This window comes from Penicillium chermesinum (genome assembly GCF_028974085.1).
Source record: "Penicillium chermesinum strain IBT 19713 chromosome Unknown utg000002l:1.0-5270490.0:1.0-5274688.0, whole genome shotgun sequence".
Classification (NCBI taxonomy): domain Eukaryota; kingdom Fungi; phylum Ascomycota; class Eurotiomycetes; order Eurotiales; family Aspergillaceae; genus Penicillium; species Penicillium chermesinum.
This window is the reverse complement of record NW_026695312.1, coordinates 5256358-5274504: the sequence shown is the minus strand read 5'-3', so window position 1 is coordinate 5274504 and position 18147 is coordinate 5256358. Positions and strand designations below refer to the sequence as shown.

The window sequence follows — 18147 nt, the reverse complement described above, 5'->3', positions numbered from 1 at the left end:
CCTAACCCCTAAAACCCCTAAAACCCCCTAAAACCCCTAAGCCCAGGTATGGCAGCCGACCAATTGGCATGAAGGAGCCAGGAACAGCTGTCTAAGGCAGCAAGGCAACAGTGGCTCATCAGCGATGTGCACTGCACATCAGTGACAGGAAGGACTGGATATATAAGGACACTCACTTGGCACCATGTATTTAGTTCTTCGCGATCAATCTCTTCTTGATTCTACATCATTGTTACTTAGGAACCACAAGATTGGAATACGACAACGGTTCATTGTTCATACTTGTCTCGAATCCAAACCTAACGACGAAGGGGAGATCCATAAGAACCTGACCTCGTCGGCGCCCTCAGCAGCTCCACGTTTACTAAGCAAGACCTCTAAGGACTTGAGCATCTAAGGCCTGTTGCCGTGTGTGATCGGTAGGCATTGCAATAGAGTGACGAGACACCCTTGGCGTGCAGAGTGACCAAGAGAAGTATCACCCTTTGAGGACCCACTCACCGAGACTCGCTAGGTAGTGCGTAACATCTTGCTTGTTTCCAGTCTAGGAATCTTACATAAATTGAGAAAAAGCATAGGATTTATCACCAGACTACTTGGGTTTGAGACATTTCCGCATCATTTTCCTAATTAAGCTGATGATACATTCAGGGTAGACGTTATGGGATCGATAATGCCGTGGTGGGTAACTAGGCATCAGTAAGGTTGAGTTTCCTAGTTACCCGACGCAGAAGGATAACGTGATCCACGGCAGTTGAGTGAGACCCAATATTAGTCAGGAATTTTGGGGGAGGCCCGGTTGGACTTTTTTTGGGTCCTGCTCAACTGGAACCCGGAGGTGTCTGCCTAAAGTTGGTGATCAGAGTGGGTCGCTTATCCCTCATTTCCTCAGAAAGAAACAAATATCAATCTAATGAGAAGAGCAGTCATATGATTAGCGAAGACAAGGCTTCAATCTGTGCTAAGCTCACAAAAGATGGTCAATATAGGTCGACCTCGTAAAGGATGCTCAACTTGTGCGAAGAGGAAGGTGAAGGCAAGTGTCATTACCCTCGTTCCCTCTCCATTTCTATACCTGCTTCTGAACGCTTACATTTTCAAAGTGTGATGAGACCAAACCAACCTGCATCCAATGTGCCAAATCTCGTTAGGAGTGCCCAGGGTATCCGGCGGATGTCGACTTGATATTTCGCTACCAACTGTCCTCGCACCCGAAGAAGCAGGCTGTTGACGCTATCAAGAGACGTGGATCCTCGCGGGAAATTGTGCTGGCCAGGCCAAAGTGTCCGAGCCAACTCTCTCCGCCACTTGAGGACCGTGCCATCTCGTTTTTTGTCTATCATTATGTGTTAGAGTCTGACAGAAGGGTTCCACAGCTGGGATTTGTTGAATGTCTGCCAAGACTCCTTTCAGCCGATAATACCGGTCTCCTGCGTGCTGTAATGATTGCTTCTGGCTTAGCAGCCTTAGCAAACGCCGGAAACTCGAAATCCTGGCGGATTATGGCATACCAGCAGTATGGGAAAGCGCTGAAGCTATTAAGAGATTGCTTGAATGATTCGCATCTGGCAGTTCTGGAGCATACTCTTGCATCCATTTTATTCTTAGGAACATTCGAGGTGAGTTTTTCCAGTATTCACGTTCAATATCGAAACGCTACAAATATTAAGTGGAGTTTGGAGGCCATTGCTGTTGCAGACACGCAAGCAATGACGTCGTTCAGCAGGCACATAATCGCCGCCGCTCATTTCATTGATCTTAGAGGCCCAGATCAGTTCCACAATGCGATGTCTGTTAGCCTATTCTTGGAGCTCCGTCGGCTGATTGTGAGAGTAACAATATACCCGCTAGCGCGCACTGACTAATCAAACAGGTAATGACTGTTCATCAGCTGCAGGAACCAATGCCCTGTAATCTTGAGAAATGGTCTCTATGGCTTCCATCGTCTCATTCCATAGATGCACTATCAGCGAATTATTTCGCGGAAGTGAACGCAAGACTTGCCAGTGTCCGTCACCGAATAAAGAAGGAACAAATTTATGCCTCCTGCGAAATTGCAGCTCTACTCCTGCCAATTGACAGAGAATTAGAGCAGTGGGTATCCTCATTGCCTGTTTCTTGGATGTATCAGTTGCATCACCCCTCTTCTGATCCTACTTCATGCAACAATGATGTCTATCCCGATATCTGGGTTGCGTCGATGTGGAATAATTACCGGTCAGTGCGAATCATGATCCATCAACACATTTTATCTGCAACCCCATGCTGTTTGTCGGAAGCTGAGGAAAGTGCTCGCAAAAATGCTGTCTATGTGCTCCGCGACATGACTGCGGGAGTATGCCGCAGTGCTCAATACTACCTTGGAGGCTTGGACGAGGACGGGGTCAAAGGAGTCTGCTCAGGTACGCCGGCATGTTTTCAACTGATTTGGCCCTTATTTCTGTCTGGTATGTTGAGTACCACCCCGATGGCCACTAAGACCTGGGTATCTAGAAAGTTGCGCGAAATTGGTCAAGCAATGGGATTGCAATTGGCAATTAATATGTCAGAAAAGGTTTCCATGTCCAATGCGTCCTTTTCTGACCGGGAAGCCTGGATCATCGGCGAGTGGTATCCCAATAGCAATTTGCCAGTTCAGTACAACAAATCTTAGCCCCTGAATCCACCCTTGTTGGTTATTATCAGATATGAAGCTCTTTTATGAGCCTCCTGTAGTTCCTACGGAAATTTCTCGGGTGGTTTTAGGGCAAAGTTCGAATTTCGATACCAGTGAGGATCAGATATCCGGGCTTGATGATTATTATGTTAAATAACTCTCTTCGTATCACAAATATCCACATCAAAAATGAAATAATGCCGCTCTCAAGCCCAATATCGAATATCGGAGCAGCAATATCCTCCACCGTGGATGGCTTCCAAAGGGCGCGTTTACTAACAACAACTCGAGGGAAAAACCGGCTAGTTGATGATTGAACAAGGTATGGCGCCAATTAACAAGCAATCCCAATCTCTATTGACTCGTCAAGAGCCCAGTTAGTACAAAATAGGAATCATTCAGCATGATGATACAAAGGTAACTTCGACTACGGAACGATGCCGTTAGAGAATGGTTTCTCGGTATGTTGATTTGGATATAATCAATGCCGGATGCGACGTCCTATTGACATGCCTCTCGTACAGCCACTGCGACTTCATGTACATGGCTCAGCTGAGCCATGTGACCAGCATTAGGAAGCCGTACTTTCCTACTGCTTGCTAGTGAAGCCATTTGCTCCTGTAGTTCCATCGGTAAGAGGCGGTCCGCCTCGCAAATGATGTACGTGCTTGGTACTTCTCTCCATCCGCAATAATTCAAAGTGGTGCCCCAGTTGACTGGCTGATGCTGGATCAATTCCAGCCATTTGTGGGTTTCCATTGACGGAAAATCATGGAAAAGCAAATCCATAGGGTTACGGCATGTCTGTGTTCCATTCGAGACCTGGCAAGTCAGCTTGGTTACTCCCACATCATCCATTGCAGCAAACTGGGACGAACATACATTTACTTCCATGAAAGGCCATGATTCTTGTTCGGCCCCCTCAAGCAGTACACCGGCTGCAAGAAAGACGATAGCTCTCACACCACCGGCTTTACCCGACAATTTGCGCGCTTCAACGCTAAGCCCTTTCATGGCTGCACTGCCAAGGAAACCCCCTGCAGAGTGAAAAATTGCCACGACTCCGCGGTCGCCTGCTTCTTCAACGAGAGAAGCCAGCTCAATTGCAAGAGCGGCGATATCATCATCCATAGTAGGGTTCCCCGGTGGTATAGTACCGGTGCTTTTGATTGTGGCCGTATGTATACTCTCAAACCCAGCCGTGCGTAAGACAGCGACGAGAGGATCAAAAACCCTGGGCCCTTCATAAAAGCCAGGTACTATGAATATGGACGGTAACATGGCTCATTACAAACTTGGACAGTCTACCAAGGAGCCCTACAAGAGTCTTATATAGTCTTGGGCTGTCTAGTTACAATGACTGGACGGTGTGATCAAATGCCGTTGACACGCTAATCAAATCCAGAGAGTTATGGCCCGCTAACGCTGAAGCAACTGCACGCCCAATAACAAAAATACCGCATAGTCGCAAGTGAGATATTTCACTTATTACCGTATCATCGGCTTTACGCAAAGTCTCTGGTGAAGAGGGCTAGCAAGGAAATTATGAGCCCCGATTTCAGCCAACTTCTCGCCATTTTCTAAGCCAAGAACCAGACCGTGAAAGAGAGGGCTGAAACTTCATCCATGATTACTGGTCAACAATCGACAACGATTTTAGGAGCGGCTTCCATAATGAAGATATCGTCGGGCTGAATCAAATGCGCCCCAATGGGTGGACATACACCCGCTTTGATACAGGCAGTTGATTGGTTGATAGGCCACGGGGCTGGATGACCATTACAGAACCGGTCATCTAGACAAAGTACGTTAGTGTGAGCGTTCCAGCGAACTGGTTGGGTGCGGAAATGCCTCGAGAGCCATTAGCTACTTAGGCGGCCAAAATGAACGAGCGAGATGCTTAACGGGCGCTGAAGCGCGTTGCCCGAAGAGTAGTGACCAATTGCAATTCGTATGACTTTAATATGTTTCAATATCGTTTATGGGGTTTTCTCAGTCTCATTGTAAATCTCTGAACCCTGCAGCTACGCCCTCATTCAAAGTGATACGGGCTATCAGAACTCTCATAAGCATCCTCTTTTCCAAAATTGGATACTGTACGGTCTTCGATTTCAAGAAAGGAAGGTCTTCTCAGTCCAGGTTCTGCCAATAAGATTAATTTGTCTGGGACCTGCCTAACAGCCCAACCCAGGGTAAGATTATGGGATCATGATTGATGATTGATTGATTATTTCATTCGCGGTTCTGTCAGGTCTTTCCACCCGATTTGTCGGCAGATTATGTGATTGTGGGAACCAACAATACTCCAGTTTTTTTTATTGCTTTTTTTTTGCCTGTGGGCGAATGGATCTCCTAGCTTTCTGTGCGGTAATAGTGGCATTGCCTAAAGTGGATAAAGCCCCGCTCTCTGTTTGCCACCTGCGGAACCGCGTCAAATAGTAATACTTTAAAAGTCGAATCTAGAAAAGAATCTGACTTAGCATTTATTCCCCTTTCCCATTACTGCTATTGGACATTCCATCTGCCCAATATCTAGAATATCCAACCGACTCAAAGAAATTATTTAGAAAATCATGTTTAAGTTCTGCTAGTTCCTTACAACGATACAAGGAAGACCCAGCAAATCAAGCGACCAAAAGGAGGAAATGATGGGACAGTAAATTCATTAATATAACGTATCTCACTATCAACCCGACCATTACGGGTTTGTGCTCTAAAACTGTGTCGTCTTTTATAATTCGAAATAATAAAAAAGACAATACTTAATTCGCGCATCTGATGTTACAGGACACGCCGCATGTAAATGGTAAATAGCCATGGTTAGGCTGAACTTGATCATCTAGCCTTGCTGGTTAGTGCTTTAGTTCTTTACGCTAGTCCATAATCATTCTGGCAGTCCTATTACATCTGCATTTGGTAAAAGCCCCACACCTTCCCTAGCGAAACCCTAAATTTTGTAATCCGCGGCAACTTGAGCCAATAAGAGAGTTACAAAAAACAAACTAACCTTGAAGGGACTGGTGCATTTTCTATTACGGATCGCAGTTCGGGCCGTTTTGGAGCTCCATTGGTTTGAGGAATGATTTCCATTTGGTTTGACACCAACCGGAATAAGTTATCGCGAGCCATGCACTCACTTGCATAGTAGTTTCCGAGAGACTTGGCACGTTTCTTACAGTGTCCCCATCTTTCCTTCTGACTAATGCCATGCCTTGTAAGCGCTAATGACAAGCCATCCGGTGCCTTCGGAGGCCGATGAAGAAGGGCTTTACTTTCGAATCTATCTGGAGTACTTAAAGGTCCATCGTCAATTTTGAGACTGAAAAGTGTTTCTACCCATCAACTTATAGATTTCCACTTTTCCAAGAGTTGACATCGCTCTCCTATTTTTCGCAGTCTCATGATGAAAGAAGTTATTGTTTTACCAACGAGGCCCCCTAGTCACCACACAGACTCATGACGTATCAGTACCGAAGCCTGCAAAGGATCAAGTATTGATTCGCGTTGTGGTTGCAGCCAGCAACCCTAAAGGTGAGGCCCTCGATCAACAATTTCGATACCATTGCAATGAAGACATCCTCTAAATAAGAACCTACATCAGACTACAAGCATGTCCTTTCCACAGGGACCGCAATAAACAGTGGTGATGACGCTGCTGGTATTATTGAAGACTTGGGAAGCTCCGTTGAATCATCTGGGCAATTCAGGCGAGGTGATCGTGTTGCCATATTCCACGCCATGATGACACCAGGGGGAACGTATGCTGAGTATGCTCTCGCCCCAGCCACAACAGTTTTGCTCCTGCCTCAATGGATCAGCTTTGAGTGTTCGCTCCCCTGGTCCGATATCTTCCGCCCTTGTATATTAGCTTACTTCTCAACAGCAGCGTCAACGATCCCGTTAACAACCCTTGCAGCTGCGCTTCCTCTTTTCCGTCGCCAAAGTCTACCAGCACCATGGATGAAGCGCAGCACCAATGCAGCCCCTCTGCCTTTGATTGTGTACGGTGCCTCCTCAGCTTTGGGGAGTTTTGCGATCAAGCTCGCGCGCCATGCCAATATTCATCCCATTATTGCTATTGCAGGTGGATCATCGGACTATATAAAGCAATTTTTGGATTATAGCCGAGGCGATGCACTTGTGGACTATCGCAATGGCGCGGATGTGTTGAAGTCAGACGTGAAAAAGGCATTGAACGGACTCCAGGCATTTCATGCTCTCGACGCTATCAGTGAATCGAAGTCATGGGTACAAGTTGCGCAGATGCTGTCAGGTGGTGTCGTCTCGGTTGTCCAAGGGAGCGAGAAATACGACGAGCCGGATATTCCTGCGAATGTCGAAATCAGCTACAGCTTTGTTGGGTCGGCCCACTCCGGCAAGTTTCTCAGTTCGATGCCTAAGCAACCATCCGATAAATCGTCTGTCGAGGCTGACGTGGAGTTCTCTTATGTTCTCATCAATTACATCTCGCGGCTGCTTTCAAAACACGAGTTTGAGGGACATCCGTTTGAGGTAATTCCGGGGGGGCCTTGCAGGTATCGAACTTGGCCTCCAAAAGCTGCAGCGTGGTGAAGCGAAGGCAGTTAAGTATGTCTATCGTATCGTTGACGGTGTAGCTTAGATTGGATTTATCACTGCAGAAATTGATCGTCTTCTTTCCTCGTTTGCAATGAATTACCTCGAGAGCTCGACGATCTTCTTTTTCTTAGGGTCTTTCTCAGTTTCACCGACGAGGGCTTTCATCCGCCTTCTTTCGTAGGTTAATGAACCAAATTCGTTCGGGGCCGGTGAATGATATCTGACCATACTTATGGATCATAATAAGGGTATACGTAATCGTTCCGCATTTCATCTCCGATTATCATTTGAAGAATCTTCTTTCTGTCGAGCTCAATTTCGATAGTATTGAACATGAGTCTGAATAAGCAACTCAACTAAAGGTTTTGAGGCCCTTCGCTGAATCCAGTCGTTATGCATCCACAGAGTGCCTCTACAAAGTACCGGTTGCTCATTTGTACGGCTTTGATCTCGCAGGGAATGACGATGGCGGTGGCTTCATTGGCCCGACATAGCTCGTTCTAAGTATATGCTCATATGCGGGAGTGCTGTCGGCAGGCCAGACAGTTGATGTTCCAAATAGAGTAGGTAGGAAGGTGGTATGAAAATTTGAGATCTTGATGTTCTACCTCAGCCTCCCGTACTCTTACCGCCCGACCAAGTAATACAAATTCATTAAAGGAAAGGAGCGACAGAATTGCGCAGCTCTGACCCCCGCTCCCCCAATTGCATGTTTTCCTTTTAGGCATGATCGCCCTCATCACATGATTTATACGTTATTTGTGTATTGTATCATATAAGAGATCCAAAGTTAACCTCGGGAACCCCCCGAACTCCATACAACTCCATACAATAACATCAAAAAATCCTTGTCACCTAATCTTAACCCTCTTTGACTTATTTTCATTCAATTCTGATACTTTGTATAAAAATTGATCAATTTCAAGGCTAGCAGCTGTCAATGGTGGCCTACGTTGGAGTGGATACTGGCAACGGCGCTCGTATTCGAAATACTAGAACTAGAGGGGAAAAGGAAGGAGAGGAAGGAGAACTACGACGACAGCCTAACTACTCCCCCGCGAATCTCCATATCAACTTCGCCCGTCTCTATTTCAGACGACTCTTTGCGACCCCAAAGCGGTAACTTGTGGCAGAATCGAGTAAGCGGTGACAGGGGCTGCATTAGTTGCTGTTTCAGCAACAGCCTTAAGGCCTAGATGGTTGTGAGCGCTTAAAGTGGTAGTAGGAACATTGGCTCCGCCATGGTGGGAATAAACAAAGATAAATAAGGACAACTAACGATAACATTGTTTTCCTGCCGGATGCACTAGTTATAAGGCTGACTTTTGGGGCTCCGGTCAGGTGCTAGAGTTGAGCGGGCCCCAAAATTAGTCAGGAATTTTTTGGCCCGCTCAGGATTTTGGGGCCCGCTCAAGTGTATGCCCCTATATTCGCTCCTGCAAAGGCCTTTCGGTGCGCTCTCCCTTGACTCAGAAGACTTGCAATCAATCACTGACGTGGAGGCAACCCCTTCCCCCCCCATCTTCCTAGTATTGTCAATATATGTCTTCTAGAACCCTTGTGTATGCAGGATCAAGTCAGGACGTCATCCGGATCTTGTAACTGGGATATTTTGTGACTACGCCTCCAGAGCGAGATTCGTTGACTGCTGCTATAACAACCTATCGTCTAATCATAAATCGACGACGGCCACCATGACCCAATGTTGTCAGGTTCAAAGGGCCAAAGATTACCTCTTTATTACGTACCTACCATCGTCCAAACCATCCGAAGACGAGAAGGCCAGAGCTCGTCTTCAGGTGCGGTCACATGCTGCACAGAAACGATATGATCGAGATAACGGCAACGTGAATGTCCAGAATAAGCATCTACATGGACGGTCTGACTCCACCATCTCGAATACAAACACTGCCACGGCTTCAGCGTCTGAAGCTGAGTCATCGTCCTTCGTGCCACACCTGCCGAGTCCACGTATTGCCTTCACGGATGATGATCAGCATGCATCAGCCGAAGTGTATTCCCAAGATCGCAGTCTCAGTCAATTACAATCACGTACCCCCAAACACCTGACAAACCGAATTGGGGATTCTCCATTTGCCATTGCCGGCATTGAGCGCTTCGGGTCGGGGTCTCGGGACCCTTTTCACAGCTATCCGCCCAGATGCCCGTCAGCAGGCTCATTTGAGAAGTGCTTTACTTACAGTGTGTATTCCCTTGCTCCTTCAGACATGACGTTCTCTAAGTTGATGTTAAGACCAGTCTATTTTATGGCCTTCCTTGATCCCTAGCTACGCTAATGCAAATCCATATACTGTAAGGCGTGCATGGTCTCACGAGTACATGGTGGATGAGACCTTGAATATTGCTTTATCCTTTGCTGCCTTAAGCCATAAGGAAAGCCGGAAAATTATGGCGCAACCTCACGGCGCGCAATTGACATTGCAAGAGCACAGGAGGCTTCTTGTATTGGAGATGGAGTCAGCAAGGGCAATCAACAAGGCTCTACGAAGCTCACATCAATATATCAAAGATTCTTTGATTCTCAGTGTTCTCTGCATGGCGAACAGTTCTTCCGACAAAGCCAACTTGTCTTTGAAGGAAAAGTCTCCATTCAGGCCTCCACTGCGTCACCTTCAGTGCCTAGATAGTTATGGAGCGACCTCGTTCAACCAATTACACTATAGGGCACTCGTTCGGCTTATCCACCTAAAAGGGGGGCTCCAGAGTATCGAGATGCCGGCTCTTGCCGCGGTACTTTCATTGTACGCTTTCACAATCTCTGTCTAGTCGTCATCAACAGCTTGCATTCTGGAAACTAACCTCCTGACTTGCTAGTTCGGATATTGTGGCTGCTACTATGACACTGACCCGCCCGCTGTTTCCGTTCCATCCTCTTCAAGACAGCAAAAAGCCTACTTTGCAAGAAATATTTGGTTTCGGATCCCTAGAAATTGCGCTTGACATGGGACAGTATTGCAAAATTGGCTTTACGCAGACATTAGCAGAAGCCTTCCAAGCCATGCGGGTCTATTTATCAACACTTGAGAGGTTGCAAGAGCACGAAAGCCCGCCCAGGTTTGAAACCCAAACCTGTGAAATAGCGGACCGACGGAACATTCTACAGCATTCTCTGTTATCCTTGCCTTGTGCAGAGCAGATCGATCAACCCATGTCTGAAAAGAGGGCCTTTTATGAGGCGTGTCGAATTTCTGGGCTCATATTTTCTATTAGTGTGGTTTTTCCTATGCCATACGCAGCCGCCCCGCTACCGAAGTTGACAGAGCTCCTGAAAATCCAGATCCTGACAATACTGTCAAAGCCTTTCCTGCCACTAGATGCACAGGGTATTCTTATCTGGATCCTTACTGTTGGTGGCATAGTGGCGGTTGATACGGAAAAGAGACCTTGGTTCGTCGCTCGGCTCGGCGACATCGTCGAATCATGTTCTGTGCGTGAGTGGGAGCAATTTAAGAGAATCTTGAGACGGATGCTCTGGCTAGGTAGTGCCTGCGATGCAGCAGCGTACAGTCTGTGGGTTGAGGTTACTTTGCAATTCTCTAAGTGAAGTGAAGACAGACACCTGGGTCGATTTCATGCAATTCTCGGTTGGTCTCTATTCCATCCTTCCCTTGTCACGACGAAGAATTGGGCAATTGCATAACGTCGTGTCATCTATCTCTACTATACTACAAGATGTCCTAAAGGCCATCACTTCTAAATGGAAGCTCAATCGTACGGAAGAACGTTTGATTACCCCACTCAAGTCATAGGCACGTTGACTCATGACAGAATATTCTTTCCAGTAACCAAGAAGGGGCCGAACACAACAGAAGAGTATTCATCGCTTCTCAAGATTTGTCTTAAACACATAGCGAGGCTTAGCTCGATTGAATCCTCATCTTACGCCCAGCCCACCATGAAGTCCGGTTGACCATAAAGTTACTATGAAGCTGGTAAACCCCCATTCGAGCCAACATTAAGTCAGAGTAGACTTATACTTCAAGCTATGGTGGTACTTAGCAAATTAACATAGAAAACAGACACTCAGTTAGTATAAGGTCTTGCTTGACATTCTTGTGTCTCTTAGGTCAAAGCGGCTTGTACGACAGAGATACTACCGGACTAACAGTATAGCGCACAAGAAAGCCTCGGCAATGCTACTGATTTCATGCATTCCTCTCTTCAGAGCTAGATGCTTGATCATAGCCACAATGATAGGTAGCACCAGATACATCTTGGTAATCTGGAATTTCTGGATGATTCCCCGTATACAGGCAAGCTCATACAGCGCATGATATAACAGCAGAGTCCTTACACAATAGAGATAGTACAGAATCAGCAGTGCCAGGATGTGCCAGAGTGGGATGGTGCACAGCTATATAGAGTTCTTGGCCGGCAACTCTTTAGTTCGGAGATTGGGTTAAGGCTCATTACGAGATCTGTCTAAACATAGGTTGTCAGGATGCCATAATGTGATCGCCTCTGCTACTTGGGAAGACCAGTGATCCTGTCAACCATAGCATTAGCAACACTGGGGATACAAGTTGCCAAGTGACGAACCCCGACGTCGCTATCGCACACACGGTTGTCGACTTTGAATATTCCGAAGCCAGCTATTTGTAAACAAAGGATGTGCCGACATTTTTTGGGGCCAGTAAATGCTTCCAATGCTTCACTCCGGCTTTGCAATAATCATCACCGCCGCCATCCTTCTGGGTGGCGTATCATTGAACACAAGAATACGTTCCTGCCCTATCCATACCAGCCTGCTAGCGCACCCTCGTTCGTCAGCATGAAGCTTGGCGTGGTGAGGCTCAGTTGGTATACCAACTTGCGGACATTGGAGTGCGGATTCCCGGCTGGTAACCGGCCCCACGAAAATTTCCCCAAGTTTTTGTGGGGCCGGTCAGATGTTCCTTGCCATGATAAGGCTGACGACGGGAAATACGAACTATGTGGGGCATTATCTACTTTCAGAAAGATGCGCGCATCTGGAGTTTTATGTTCGAACCAATAAACTTCAGCCAGTTCCGATCTACTTGGCTCCAACGTGACTTGTCGCCCCTAAGACAATGCTACCATGGCCGGCGAATTTACCTGATTCGGGTTATACTATTGGTCAAACAGGCGGTCAGAAGCCTCACCTTACGATTAATCATCAGGTGAAGTCAGCAGAGCCGACGAGAAGATTCCTAGATATATCAAGGCTCCTTGAAACTAGTGCGTACTAATCTCGAGGTTGTGATGTAGTTAGGGCTTGACGGTCCCGTATATATGTAAGCAGAAGCTTTGAAAATTCTCTTGAAGTTAATTCGGGAATTTCGCGTGATAAGATTTTTGAACGGAACTTTTGTTGAGCAGTAAAGCTACTTTGAAAATCCCCACCTTGCCTTGCTTCTCCTAGCAATCTCTCTGATGTGCAATAGAGGAAGCAGAATGCACCACTTTCGAACCCACTGCTATATATGTACGTCATACTGTACGTCCTGTTTTTTCTACACATGAGACGTATTCCAATTAGGTATGCACTGTCAGGACCCGAGGCCTCCGAGCCGCCGCTGGACATCTTAGGCACTGCCGCATGACAAAGATAGCCAAGAGCCCCTCCGAGCCAAGCCAGTAGCACCGACGCTGCCTCGTACTAGTTCGGATGCTAAAGGCACTAAGCGAGTCAAAGCCCAATATTGAGGCAACGCACCCTTCGAAGAAGTCTACACCGCTTCGCAGGATAGCTAGGGTTCGCGCTATATAGTTCGCACCCTAGGGTGGAGCAGCGAACAGTTCAATCAACTGCCTTCCACTACGTTCTATTGCCCGTATCGCTTCCATCCCCATAAGCCGCATCTTACATGCACAGGTATAATAAGGAGCACAGATATTTTGGAGGATTCCCATATTTAGAAAGCGACAATCTTATCAGAAATCATACTGAATATTATTCCAGAATAAAGTACCCTTCCATTATGGGAAGACGACCACGTTACGTAGATTTGCCGTGTTGCGCATGACGTCTTCGTAGGCCTCGGTGAAATTCTCCAGCGAAAATTCCCGGACCTTCGCTTTTATGCCTTTCGCCGTCGCGTAACTAATACATTTCTCCGTATCTTGTGCACATCCACAAGCGAAGCCGCGTAGAGCAGCGCGATTGATATTGAGGAGAAGATTATCCACCTTGATCGGACCATCAGTGGCAGCAGCCACTAAGGTAATCATGCCTTTTTTTAAAACGTTTTTAGCAGTAGGAATTGAAAGGGTTCCGCAGAAACTCACCATTTTTTGAAATGGCAGGAAGTATTGCACTAATTTGAGATGATGATGGTGCCGTGCAGATAATCAGTTTAGCGCCTCCCAATTTTCGTATGTAGTCGACAGCATCTTCCTTGCTTGAGTCAATAAACCCGGATGCACCTAGTGATATAGCGAGGGCTTTTTTTGAGCTTGTCGATGAGATAGCATAGACCTTTTCTTGTTTCTTAGCAATTAAACTTCAAACGCAGTTTGCTTTGGTGAATATCATGTTACCTTCATACCAAGATTGCTGGCAATCTGAATCGCCAGGTGCCCAAGCCCTCCTACACCCTGGACAGCACAGATGTCACCGGGTGACCACTTTGACGTCAAAATAGCACCAAAGACGGTTGCTCCAGCACAGCAGAGAGGCGCGAGCTCAGCATATGTCGCTGTTTCCAAGGCCTCTTCGGCTATGTGGATGACAGCAGACTCAGGAACATAAACATATTCTGCGTGGCCCCCATCGTGGGAGAATCCGGTATAGGCTACTTCTGTACAAGACCAGAAATCGCCATTTCGGCAGCATTCACATTGCGCACAAAATCCTCCATTCCACCCAACCCCGACAAGTGAGCCAACAGCATAACGATCTGCTTTCGAAGGATTCTTCATCAGATCAGACCCAATCTGCGCGATCCTTCCAATGACTTCATGGCCAGGAACTCGAGGGTACTGGGTTCCGGGCCAAGTCCCGTCCATGAGGAAATGGTCTGTGTTGCATATGCCTGATGCGTGCACACGAATAAGTAGTTCTGTGGAACCCAGGTCCCGAAAGGGCAGGCTGACGATCTCCCATTGTTCATGGGGTCTTTTGCATTGAACTAGGCTTTTGGTGTCAGTCGAGTTAATGAATCACCTGTATTGTGATTTATATAAAATGACTTACTTGCTCTATACGTATCAGGGGGCGGATTGATCATCTTCGCTTTTTCGAACATAGGACCTGACATGACCACGTACCTGGAGATCGTCGGAAAACCCAGAAGATACGCCGACATATAGGGAGAAACGGCTGTTTATATAGAACAATTTCATGTCGGAAAACATGGACGTGTTAGGAGATGTATGTGGTTCCAACGCTATTTTGAGAAGAGTCCTCAATGACTATCTTTCGGCACATGTGGGGCATTGGCTATTTCTGGTAACTATAGCCACAACTTGACATGTAAGCGCCTTGAGTCTCACCTGGGCACAGACCTAGAAAACGTTAGCCTTGCGACCCACCCAATCACAAAAGCGCATGGCCCCACACGGGAAATGGTATCTCCGAACTAAGTGGGCGAGTGGAGAATCGGGTAGAGTTTTGAAAATATAGTGGCCAATCGCAACTCACTGATCTACAAGAGCGGCAGACCCCGAAGCCCAGCTTCCTGGATTATACTGGTAAGATGTGGTGAGATTGGAACTGATATAAATTAGTAGATTTCTATGTCCTCCGAATGTCTCCAGAGAGATTTCTGAGAGACGGGATTAGAAATTTCGCCAAAAATGGGCCCTCTCGTGCGGCTGACTGCCCAAGGCATTGGCCTTGTGCGCGAGAATATGGCAAGGAAGCGGACGGAATTATCCGCTAGCGCAACTGAAACTATCGTTTCCAACTACCAAACTAACAGCGATCCGGCGATGCAAAATCAGGGTATGGGAAATCCAAGCCCTGACACGAGGCGCATACGCTAATAACGATGAAGACGACAATGACTGCCCAGAGCTAGTTGGCAGGAATGCATTCACTCAGGATGTTGACGAAGAGGCATGGTTGGCTGATGCTGTTGCCGAGGAATTTAAGGAACAAGAGTCGCCTCCTTACTCAAAACATACGAGCATGCTTGAAACTACCGCCCTGGGCTTCAAGCCCCAACAAGAAAGATCCTTGGCCAGACTTCCTTACCCAGTGATCATTCCGCAGCGACGTCCACGCGATAGGAGTCGAGGATTTGCACGAGCTTATGCGCCAGTCCTCGCCAATTGCGACGTAAGTCAAGAAATGTTCTTACGGTTCATTAAAGATCTCTACGAGGCTAGCAAGGTAAGTAATTGTCATGATATTTATACGGGCATTTAGGAAAGTGAAACTAACTTCGATAGGCCAACCCGATATTCATGGTTGTGAACATGGCTGCATTTGTCACAGGGTTCATCCCAGATATTACCGCCACTGTGGTTTCAATACTGGTCCAAACAGCAGCGGAAACTGCTAGGCAAATCCAGAGTCTCCACCGGACTAATACCTTTCTGGACGATATGAACAATAGATTTTTCCGGCCTCGCGGGCTGTATTGCCTTCTCATGACCCATAAGCCGAATAAATCGAGTCCATGTAGCCCCATGGATATAACCGAGACCGTTGCAAAGTTTAGCACGCCCGCCGAATCGACATTCAAGGACAAACTGAGAAGTATTCGGAAATCTAGTGGCACCACAAGAGGCAACATTGAATTGCCGGAGTGTGCACCCCTTGTCTATCCCCATCTAGAAAGCTTGAGTGGAGCGAAAGAGTCTAGGTTGCAAAGCGTGAAAGCGAACCTGTCCGATTATTACGATCGGCGCTCCCAAGCAGAGTTTGTAAGTTGGCGATCATGGGAGGATGACATCCGCGTGGCCCTGATGAGTTCTCTCGATTAATTAGAACAACAGGAATACCAGAACCCGGACTCCAAGCTGTGTACCAATAACTCGGAGCGCATTCAGTTTGCGTCCAGATACAGTGACCCAAATAATCCAGCTTCGCAAGGGTCCCTCATCTCTCTGCTCACCGGAGGTCATGTAAACCCGAGGGCGGGTGTGGACAAGTTACGGCAAAAAGGACGGGACCACCAACGTGAAGAGGCCAATCGGCAGCTGGCAGAAACTGGAAGCATCGAGCGCGTTCCATATTCCAGGGTTGCAAATAGGGAGGGTATATTGAAGAGGGTACTCCGACAGGTATGACTAGACCCTTTTAGCTAAATTCCAGTTTCCAAGTGTTGACAGCAAATTTTCTTACAGGATGTTCTGTATCTGATGGTCGTTAACATGCCGACAGAGGAGGAGTTGGCAGCAGTAGTTGTGCCGAGGAAAAGTAATGAGGCATCTTGAATGGCTTCTAATTTAGGGTCCCATGACCCGAAATTTGCTGTTCCTTATTCTGAAGTTAGTTTTAGCCTTGCCTACCGAGCTACAAATCCATTCAGCACCATCTGGACCATCCCTGTTGTTTTGTTGCCGAGAAGACCCTACGCTCGAAGGTTCTTGTCGCTTCTTTTGGCTACTTTAACCGATAACCATAGCAAATTGATATAACGAATGCCGAGTGTCATGGCCAAGAGGATACTATGAGTACATTGACGCAAGGGCGTCCGTCTTGCTTTCCGATTATCCTGGCTATCTTGGTATGAGCTTTCCAACGCGGATTCTCATTGTACCCGCATACTTGAGTCTTTTACAAGAAGGTCACAGTTGTTATCCAGCTACGATAAGCAATTTTGCAACGCAGCTAGTCTTGCATAGTCGCCAATTGTAAGGGCCCTTAGGCGACACGGCGCAGGCAGGTTCGGGGGCCCGAGGGTTGCAAAGTGGACCCGGTTGTACAGCCCTGCTTGGGTGTACTCCCTAGGGTATATTTAGTGACAACTTACTTTGCCTTGCGTTCCGACTAAACACAACAAGACGACCAATCATGGTATATAATATAAAGAGGCACGCCTTCCGGTCTGGGCTGTTAACTCTTCGGATCATCTTATCGAAATAGTCGGAACTGCAGAATGTTGTTTACCCACTTTTATCTTCCCTTTGCAGCGCTCACTACGGCGGCTGGAACCACAAACACTGCCAGGAGTACTCTTACTGACGAGATCTGCGGTAATTCGCGCGCGAAATACTTACATCAATTCGCTATGCTGACTCCCAAATGGGGAAATGGTGATTTAATGCGCCCTGCCCTTTCAATGGCCAATATAGGGGCGGAGCTACAGCCAAAGCCCAAGTTGCATTCAATTTGCAATCGCGCTAATCAAAAATAGGTCTAGGCGGAAGACTGGTATGAGCTACTTTGGACCGTCTTACTCAATCCGAGGTAAGTAGACGTCAGCTAAGGACTTGTAGTTTGTATATGAATGTACGGAGATCAAGGAATGCAGCAAGATTCTGGGCTTCCCGTAAAGGTCTAGTTCTATGGCGGTACTAATACTCTTGAGCTCCGTATGGTGGGGTCTTACCAACTTCCGATAAATAGAGACGGACGAAGAACGAAATGCCACGCTTGTAAAGAGCCGGTGATATCGGGCTGAGACTCCCCGTCTTGCAAAAGGATCTGAGTAGACAGATTATTGCTGCAGCTTTATGATTGGTAACAACAGAAGACGGGAGCTGACGATTGCGAAAGATCAAGTCCAGGCGCACTGAGTAAGCTGGGGTTCTCATCGCACTCTAGTAGAGAGCGTTAAAGAGGACCTTGCTTGGAATATCAAAAGGGGCAGACGTGGTGACTGCCTCGAGTTTCCTCTTCGTAAAATATTAAGCAGCCTCTCCGAGGTTTGCTCTCGTTGACCATACTGGAACAAACCCACACCGTCCAGAAGCTCGTTTCTACGTGTTGACAGTCCCCTTTCGTCAGGGGAAAGCGACAAAAGAAGCTCCAGGGCCGT

The 18147-nt window shown here is 47.1% G+C and overlaps 7 protein-coding genes across 7 annotated transcripts; 5 read left to right on the top strand and 2 right to left on the bottom strand.

Moving 5' to 3' along the window:
- Window positions 1–1876: 1876 nt before the first annotated feature.
- Window positions 1877–2653, top strand: N7468_002890 (fungal specific transcription factor domain-containing protein; the record flags this gene model as incomplete). Its single annotated transcript, XM_058472187.1, has 1 exon — window positions 1877–2653. The coding sequence occupies one exon, from the start codon at window positions 1877–1879 to the stop codon at window positions 2651–2653; it is 777 nt and encodes a 258-aa protein (XP_058335328.1).
- A 504-nt stretch (window positions 2654–3157) lies between these two features.
- Window positions 3158–3937, bottom strand: N7468_002889 (alpha/beta hydrolase; the record flags this gene model as incomplete). Its single annotated transcript, XM_058472186.1, has 1 exon — window positions 3158–3937. One exon carries the CDS (start codon window positions 3935–3937, stop codon window positions 3158–3160), a length of 780 nt encoding a protein of 259 aa, XP_058335327.1.
- Window positions 3938–6069: 2132 nt separating this feature from the next.
- Window positions 6070–7168, top strand: N7468_002888 (quinone oxidoreductase; the record flags this gene model as incomplete). The annotated part of the gene is made up of 2 exons (XM_058472185.1): window positions 6070–6187; window positions 6258–7168. Coding segments are annotated over 2 exons (1029 nt in total), but the record flags the coding sequence as incomplete, so codon positions are not given.
- A 1760-nt stretch (window positions 7169–8928) lies between these two features.
- Window positions 8929–9522, top strand: N7468_002887 (uncharacterized protein; the record flags this gene model as incomplete). The annotated part of the gene is made up of 1 exon (XM_058472184.1): window positions 8929–9522. The coding sequence occupies one exon, from the start codon at window positions 8929–8931 to the stop codon at window positions 9520–9522; it is 594 nt and encodes a 197-aa protein (XP_058335325.1).
- Window positions 9523–10478: 956 nt separating this feature from the next.
- N7468_002886 (uncharacterized protein) lies at window positions 10479–10799 on the top strand (the record flags this gene model as incomplete). The annotated part of the gene is made up of 1 exon (XM_058472183.1): window positions 10479–10799. One exon carries the CDS (start codon window positions 10479–10481, stop codon window positions 10797–10799), a length of 321 nt encoding a protein of 106 aa, XP_058335324.1.
- Window positions 10800–13195: 2396 nt separating this feature from the next.
- Window positions 13196–14572, bottom strand: N7468_002885 (uncharacterized protein; the record flags this gene model as incomplete). The annotated part of the gene is made up of 5 exons (XM_058472182.1): window positions 13196–13449; window positions 13505–13699; window positions 13765–14351; window positions 14412–14416; window positions 14486–14572. 5 exons carry the CDS (start codon window positions 14570–14572, stop codon window positions 13196–13198), a joined length of 1128 nt encoding a protein of 375 aa, XP_058335323.1.
- Window positions 14573–15013: 441 nt separating this feature from the next.
- N7468_002884 (uncharacterized protein) lies at window positions 15014–16600 on the top strand (the record flags this gene model as incomplete). The annotated part of the gene is made up of 5 exons (XM_058472181.1): window positions 15014–15161; window positions 15214–15551; window positions 15611–16087; window positions 16160–16447; window positions 16511–16600. 5 exons carry the CDS (start codon window positions 15014–15016, stop codon window positions 16598–16600), a joined length of 1341 nt encoding a protein of 446 aa, XP_058335322.1.
- Window positions 16601–18147: the final 1547 nt, after the last annotated feature.